Below are 8,388 nucleotides of genomic sequence, written 5' to 3'. Positions count from 1 at the left end.
TTTGTTTCCTTGCTGTTTTTTTAAACTTAGAAATGCATCTTTTATCTTTATGCTTTCCTTTCCTTTATTTTATTTTATTTTAATTTTTCCCAAAAAACCATAATCATTATCATTATAATAGATGAATGGTTACCCTCCCAAGTAAAAAGGGAAAATTATTAGAAATAGAGTTTTCAAGCACATTTTTTTAAAATTCTTTCAAATAGTTTCTGGGTCTATCTTAGTTAGTTGAGATTGATCATCAAGATTTAGTTAAAAAATTAACATTTCCTAATTTATCGATTGTTTTGGTCTTTTGGGTCTTTCTCGGTACATCTCGGCAAATTAACATCGATATTTTACTTTTTTTTAAAACATTATTTAATCTATTAAATTATATACCAAATCTTATATATTTTCAAATTTTCTCTAAATTTAGTTATCTTTATCATATATTACATAATTTTGAAATTTTGGGCATTTCCAATACCATTTGTCTTTTTGACATATATAAGATGCACTCTTAGGATTTAAATTTCTAAATTTTCAAATGAATGTAGGCATTTTGATTTTTAAATTTTGGGAAAGATTAAGTTTTGCAAAAACAGAAAAAAAGAAAAGTAAAGAAAAAAAAGGTATGACATATATATAAAATCTTGATACTAATCTGTTAGAGAATTTGTCAATTTCAGTGTAAATCTACTTGAGTTTAATATTAATATTTTATATATTTTTCATATTTTATCTAATTTTTTTTAAATTAATCTTTCTCAAAATTTAAAAATCAATATCAATGATTTGAAATCCATTTAAAAAATTCATTTTGATAATTGGTAAATTGATTTTGGAAATTATAAATTGGGCTAAAGATTCAAAAAATTCTGTAAGATTTGAGAAAATTTGAAAATGTATATGATTTAATATAAAATATGGGTAGATTAGATAATATTTGAAAAATTAGTAGAATCTTGGTAGGCCAAAATAATCAACAAGTTAAAAAAAAATTGTTTTTTTTAACTAAATATCGATGGTTGATATTGTCTCAAAATGGATAGAGAAAATTGTTTGAATGAATTTTAAAAAAGGGTGTTCGTTTTGTAAGATGAAAACTTTAACATGGTATATCTAACAATTTTCCAAGTAAAAGTCCTTTTAAGATTTTCGGTTGGAATTTTTTTCATTTTAGGTCATCGTCACACAATTTCAGATCTCAATTTTTTTTTTCAAAATTTTAAATGGTAATGATAGTTTTGAAACATTTATGAAAAGGAGTAACATTACAATTTTTCTTTTTTCTTTTTCTTTCTTTTTTTTTTTTTTTAAAAAAAAGACTTTGGATGTTTTAAAGGGGTCCACACCAATGATGATTAAAAAATTAGGCAAAAAAAAAAAAAAGTGAAATGATATGGTTTTTGAAAACATTCTGAATGACCATTTGCTGATATCAAATTTGGGTGAAATTACCAAAATATACCCACGCACACGGAAAAGCAGTCTCACTTTCGCTTGTCTCTCTTATTTTTTCACTCACAAATATCTCTCACTCTCGCTTTCGCTCGTCTTGCTCTCTCTTCGTTTCTTCACTCATAAAATCACTTCTCTCTCTCGTCTCTTCCTCATGGGAGTTGGTTGCCTCAGAGTTGCTTGCGTAGACTCGTCGTACCTAAAAAGAAGAAGAAAACGTACAAAGGAGAAGAAGCCGGAGAAGAAGAAGACAATGTGCAGAGGAAGAATTCTGGCACCAAAAAAGAAGAGGAAAAAGAAAAAAAATAGACAATATCGGGGTATTTGACATATATTTACCATTTTGGACCTTTAAAATAGATATTTTGAGCAATTATCACTGTTTTAAAGCTCAACCAAGTTTTTTTTTTCTAAAAAAAAATTATTGATAAAAAACCAACATTTATTATGAAAAATGAAAGACCACGGACAAACAAATAGTAATAATATTAATAATAATAAACACACAAAATGGAGCACTCTAGAGTCGAGGAAGAATCTATCATCTAACAAAATATGATCTAATGAATAAAAACACAAGGAACTATCCTCGAAACTCTGGGGAAGATTTTACGTTTTTTCTCCTCCAAATATCCACCATCAAAGCACACTCCAAAGTTTCAAAAAAAACAAAAAAAAAAAAAAAAAACAAAAAACAAAAAACAAAAAAATAACAAAACAAAATTCTCTCATCAACTTCTAAGTGACAAATGGAGTATGAAGTCCTCGATCATATCACAAAAAGCTCTTTGTTTGGCTAATTGAAAATCTAATACTCTAACAAAGTTGTTATTGCATTTAAGTATAATTCCAAAATAACGATTCAAATTTTCTAGCCCTCCAACAAAGAATACAACAAAAAGACTCAACCAAGGACGACCTCTTACTCAAAAGCCTATTTAAGATTTCAATTCTTCCATGAATAACATGCTAAATAAAGAGCTTTGGCTTCTTCAAAATTTTAAGTGGCAAATAATGAACAAAAGAATTTCTAGACAACTCCCCACAAGGACAATTTTATTCACTCTTTCCTTTGATAATTTGAAAATGCCATTGGTATCATTATTATGTTTTTATTAATCAATCATATGATTTTTTTTTTTTTTTTTGAGATCGGTTATAAATATTTTGAGACCTATCTGGGTTTTTTTTTTAATATAATATCAATAAAAAAAAAAAATTAAAACCCTATGTATTTATTCTTTGAATTTTATTTAATTTTTCTTTAAAAAAATATTTAATTTTCAAAAATAATTTTTAGAGCCAAATATGAATTGCTTGTCGAAGTTTATTTAACATGTTCTTAAATTTGAGTGTGAAACATACTAAAAATATGCATTTAAGAAGTTAATAAGAAATTGGTCAAATTATATAAAATATCCCCCGACTTTGTTTATAAAATATCCTTAAACGTTTATAAGTATAAAAATATCCTTAAATTTTAAAAAAAAAATAAAAAATACCTTTACTATTAGTTTGCAATCGTTAGTCTTTTGTATAAGAGATACCCCTTAACTTTGAAATTTTTTAAAAATACTCTTAAACTATAAAAAAAAAAAAAATAGTTAAGAAATACTTTTAAGATTAGTATATAAACAGATCCGTCAATACATATTCTCATACTTCTCTCTATTCTCTCTTTTTTTTCTCCCATCTCTTCTTCCATACTATCTTAATCTCCTTCTTGTTAATTGCTTGACATTTGTTTATATAAAAAAACTAATAAAGAAATAAAATAGTCCACTTCAATTAAGTATAGACTATAACAAGCAAAAAAAACCAATAGAACGCCAAAGGATCTTAGGATTTAAACGTTTTAACAAGGTTGTGCATTAGTAATTAAGTGGATGTTATTAACCCTTTTTTTTTTTTTTTTTTTTTTTTTGTATTTTGCTATTTATCGTCTTGATATGTTTTATGTGGAGATTTTGATTTTAGAGTTTCATTTATAGTTTGTTGGATTTTATGTTTTAATTTAGGCCCCATTTGATAATTATTTCGTTTTTTTTTTTAGTTTTTGAAAATTAAGTATATTTTCTTCACATTTTTTATTATGATTTTTTATCTTTATTCAGTACAATGGTTAAATTCTTAGCCAAATTCCAAAAACAAAAACAAGTTTTCAAAAGCTATTTTTTAAAAATTCCAAATTTGACTTAAGTTTTTAACCATTAGTAAAAAACAGATAATGGAGGAAAAAAATTGGAAATAAAAGTAGTGTCTAATAAAAAAAATGAAATGATTACCAAAAGAAACTTTAAAATTTTGGTTTTTATTTTGTTTGCTGAGAAAATTGGTTAAGAATTAGAAAATTAGGAGAAAAATGAAAGTATTTATATATGAAAATGAATAAGGATATCTATAGAATTTGTTTGAAAATTGATTCTTTCTGAACTCAAGAAAACATCTAACATATCGATCACTATACCAACCGTAGAAGCATTTTTAAACTTTATTTTTTGAAAATTTCATAGTTAATTTGTAACGAGATATTAACGATTTTTGTACATATAGTAATAGTAAGAATAATTTTAAAATATTTTTAAGTTTAAGGATAGTTTTGAAACTTTTGATGGTTGAAGGACATTTTTGAAACAATTCTATCCAAAACAAATAATAAGTGTTTTTTTTTTTAATTTTTTAATGAAAATTTAGAAGAATTTTGAAACTTTTGAAATTTCAAAAATATTTTTTTAGGTAAAGTTTTTTAATCTATATTTTTTTAAATTCAGACTAATTAATCTATTTTTTTTTTTTAAAAAAGAATTTTGTTGCAAACATCACTATAATATTGCAGCTATTTTTATTAATTTTGACCGGTGATTAACTCGCCCTGCATGATTTTATATATTACATAAATTATTATACTTTTTAACGGTTCGATGCCGATTCCTCGTAGAAATAATAACAATACCAAAACAAAACAAAATATGCGGCAAACCCCCTGAATCTCTTTTGAACATGCCGTATTATTACCTCATACCATATTTTGGTCTTAAACTAACTATAATAACTAATAAAATTGATTAATATTTACTTGCTACCGTTAGTTGAACTAGAATGAAACTGAAAAAAAAAAAAAGTTTAACTTGAGACAAAATTTTGTTATTCAAATCACTAATTAATCAATTAGATATTTTAAAGTAGGTAGGAAATAGAAACATACTAATGGCCATTATTATTATTTGTTAACCAATAATTAAAGGTTAAATTAAAAATTTGTCATAGTTAGATAAGGTTAGAATTTACTTCTTATAATTTTAGAAGTTAGTATTTAGTCCGTATTATTTAATAAACTCTCATAAATTGTTCCTATAATATAAACAATTTATGAGTATTTTATCACATCATAGATAATATTTATGAAGTTTTATCAAACCATAAAACTAAATTCTAATTATTAATCATAAGGATTAAATTTTAACTTCCTCAAAGTCATAGAATTATAATTTAACTTAAATTCATTTATTCACATTTAATGATGTCACTTTTGAATTGAATCAAAATTATTAGGTTTTTTAAGTTAGTTTGATTCATCTTGAATCTTGGAAAACTATCATAAATAAAAACAAATAAGTAGTTGACAACTCAAGTGAGTTCAACTCGATAAAATATTATTATCTCTACGAGATATTAGTTTCAAATCTTTAAGATCTAGATGCAGACATACTAATATGAAAATTATGATAGGAACAACGATCCTCTAACTATCTCCACACAGTGTATGATATTATTCATTTTGAACATAAATCCTCGGGACTTTGATCAGCCCAAAAGGTTATATATCAATGAAGATAGTTGTTCTCGTTTATATACCAATGATCATTTCCTTTCCTAACCAATATAGAATTTTGTTCATACATCTAACAAGTTAGACATCTATAACTGAAGTCAAAATATATATATGTATATAATTAGTGAAATCTTTAATCATAATCATTTTCAACCAAAAGAAGATTAAAATTAACAAGAAAGTTAATTAAGCTAAGCATAGCCACTGTACTTGGGGTACTTGGGAGGAGCCTTGTTGTTCCTCCTTGCGCAACAGCCTATGCAATAGATAATGGTCACGATCCCAAGCACACAGCCATTGAAAATGGCGAAATGTCTCCACTCCTTCCTTATGTTCGCCAATACTCCTCCTTTACACGCATCGCAACCGTAGCACAACCTCCCCTGATCGTTGCTCCACTTCTTGCAATCGCCGCCCTTCGCCCCCGCTGTCCTTGATTTCGGCACCGTCCAAAACGTCGCATTCTTGAACTCAAATCCACACTCCGATGGCGGCTTACAACATCCGGACTTCACCAAATCAGAGATCAAAACAAATTTTCTCAACAACAGAGTATATCTAAATCGATCGAATTTGGTTGAATCGTAAAGGAAAAAAAAAAAAAAATCAAGTAATCCATGTGGTTTAATTTCGAGATAAGGATTTGCGTTGTTAATTGTTGTAATTAACTTATAAACAAGCTTAGTTTATTTAATTGTTCTTCAAATCGAAATCGAAATCGAAATGAGAGAATCGTCAAGTGACGAAACCCTAGGCGTAGTACGTGAAAATCGTACCTGAATAGGCGACAAATTCTTCTTGTAAAACTCATTCTGAACTTGAGGAACATTATTATTGCCGAGACTCTCACAAATCTTAGCATCAATCAAACAACTCCTAATTTCATCCCAATTCTTCTGATTCACAACATATTTCTGCAACCAATTGGAGAAATCTCCAAGGCGATACTCCTTAAATCCTTTCCCCGATACCGTCCTTCCGACGCCTTTATTGGTAACCAAAATAGCGAAAATCGTGAAAGCGAGGATTCCGAGGATCATCAGAAACAGAACAACCAGGTAGAGGTAGAGTATGAAATTGATTCGGCAGAAGGATCCTATAAGACCTAACAGAGAGACGACGAAGAGGAAGATTCCGAGTATGAGGAGAGGGTTTTGGATTACCTTCTGGCAGTCGGAGGCGCCGCGGATTCGGAAGTAGAGAGAACCGACTATTCCGATTAGGCCGAGGATTAAAGTGCAGCAGTTCAAAATTCCTACGACGGCGTTGCTCAGGCGAGGCATTGTGTTAGAGAGAGAGAAAGATAATTAGAGCGAAAGAGAAGGCGTCGTGATGGAGTTTGTAACTGCGTGTTTGTGTTTGTGTTTTGTGTAAATTTCATGCAAACCAAATACCAACTGGAACGGTTATCAAGTTTATTTATTTTCTATTTTCTTTTATTTATTTGTTACATATTACATATACCGTTATTTTGCACGTGACTTGCACGCACCCTGTCTACACTATTGCCTGTACACAATAATGCCACGAATCATCGGACCCCACGACCCACGTTGATATATGTATATAATATAATCAAATGAGTTATATTTAACAAAACTCAAAAAATATTAAAACAAGGTTTCTCAAAATATAAACTATATATATGTATATTAAAAAAGGGGGGAAAAAATTACCACGCAAGTATTTTTCTTTTAATAGGACAAATACTTAGATATTGTCTGATTACACCATCTTTATACAATTGTTTATGACAATTTTTTTTAAATGATTTTTTTTTTTTTTTTTGTAAAGAAAATACAACATCGAGATTAGATTGCTATTTTATATAATTATACTATGAAAATGTAATTAAAGTTTTATGAATTTTGTGATTTTTTTTAATAGAAGCATAAAAGTTATTAATATGTGAATTTTTTGTGCTTCTTTTGAGGTTATAAAAAGTAAAAATTTCACCAATAGAAAAAAATATCATACTATTTATAAAAATAACAAAAAAATATTGGTAGATAATAATAAATTTCTATTGGTGTTTATCATATAGTATCAATGATAGACTTCTATCAATTTCTATCATTGATAGACACTGATAAACTTCTATCAACTTCTATCGAGTTCTATAAAAGAAGATTAAATTTTGCTATCTTATGTAAATAGTTTATCTTATTTTTTTATTTTTTAAAGATTTTTCTTTATAAAAAATAATAGAAATATTTATTTTATAAAATAATAGATATTAGGTTTTGAAGATAGAATAGATCCACTAGAGTGTATGAGTCAGAGCCAAAATTTTTATTCAATCAAATCTAAGTAGAGAGAACAAACTTAATCCAACACAAATCTTTATATTTTTTTGGTTGTGTAGTTCGGTAAGTAGGAGGTTATTTATTTGTTAATTTTTATCAAATGAGGATGGTGGATTGGTGTTAACTTGAATGTGTGACAATGGTCATATTGGTTGGGGGATCGTTGGGTTTTTTTTAACACTTTATTACTCAATACCTATGTTTTCATGAAGTTTTTTCAACATGTGTAAAGGTAGACTTTATTTTATCGTAATATTATTATCTTAGAATTCTGTTGAGAACCTACACATTAAATTATCTCGAGATAATTCTATATATTGAAAACTTCTTTCCTTTTATGTTGTTATTTGAAATCAATTATACTTAAATTGAGAGAGAACAATCGTTGATTAAATTGAATAACTATATACTAATTTGAATATAATTTAACTGGTTACTATATGTCTATTGTCCTCAATCGAAAGGTCAGAGATTTGAGGTTCATCTTCAAATATTGTATTGAATTAAAGTCACGTTTACGTAGGCACCGTCGTAATTAATCAGTGGTAATATAAAAAGTGATCTCAATTAATTACCAACTGTTTGTGATTACCAACATTCTATAGTTGGTCAACATGAGCATAGCTCAACTGACATAATACTTGTACTATCACCTCGAGTTCAAAGGTTTGATTCTCCCATCCCACACTTTAATTACAATATCTTTGCAAAAATAATAATAATAATAATAATAATAAAAACATTCTATAATCGCAATGAATATTGCTTGGCCCACGATTAAAATCTTAATCCTAGTTTGTAATTTCA

The 8,388-nt window shown here is 27.4% G+C and overlaps 1 protein-coding gene across 1 annotated transcript; it reads right to left on the bottom strand.

Moving 5' to 3' along the window:
• Window positions 1-5,192: 5,192 nt before the first annotated feature.
• On the bottom strand, window positions 5,193-6,663 carry LOC120072218 (tetraspanin-11-like). The gene is made up of 2 exons (XM_039024630.2): window positions 6,052-6,663; window positions 5,193-5,784 (listed from the first exon to the last, which is right to left on the bottom strand). Exons 1-2 carry the CDS (start codon window positions 6,556-6,558, stop codon window positions 5,467-5,469), a joined length of 825 nt encoding a protein of 274 aa, XP_038880558.1. The 5' UTR covers window positions 6,559-6,663; the 3' UTR covers window positions 5,193-5,466.
• Between the last annotated feature and the right edge of the window lie 1,725 nt (window positions 6,664-8,388).

This window comes from Benincasa hispida, chromosome 2 (assembly GCF_027475165.1).
Source record: "Benincasa hispida cultivar pf3 chromosome 2, pf3_genome.v1.1, whole genome shotgun sequence".
In the NCBI taxonomy this organism is placed as follows: Eukaryota; Viridiplantae; Streptophyta; class Magnoliopsida; order Cucurbitales; family Cucurbitaceae; genus Benincasa; species Benincasa hispida.
This window is presented reverse-complemented; position numbering and strand designations above follow the sequence as displayed.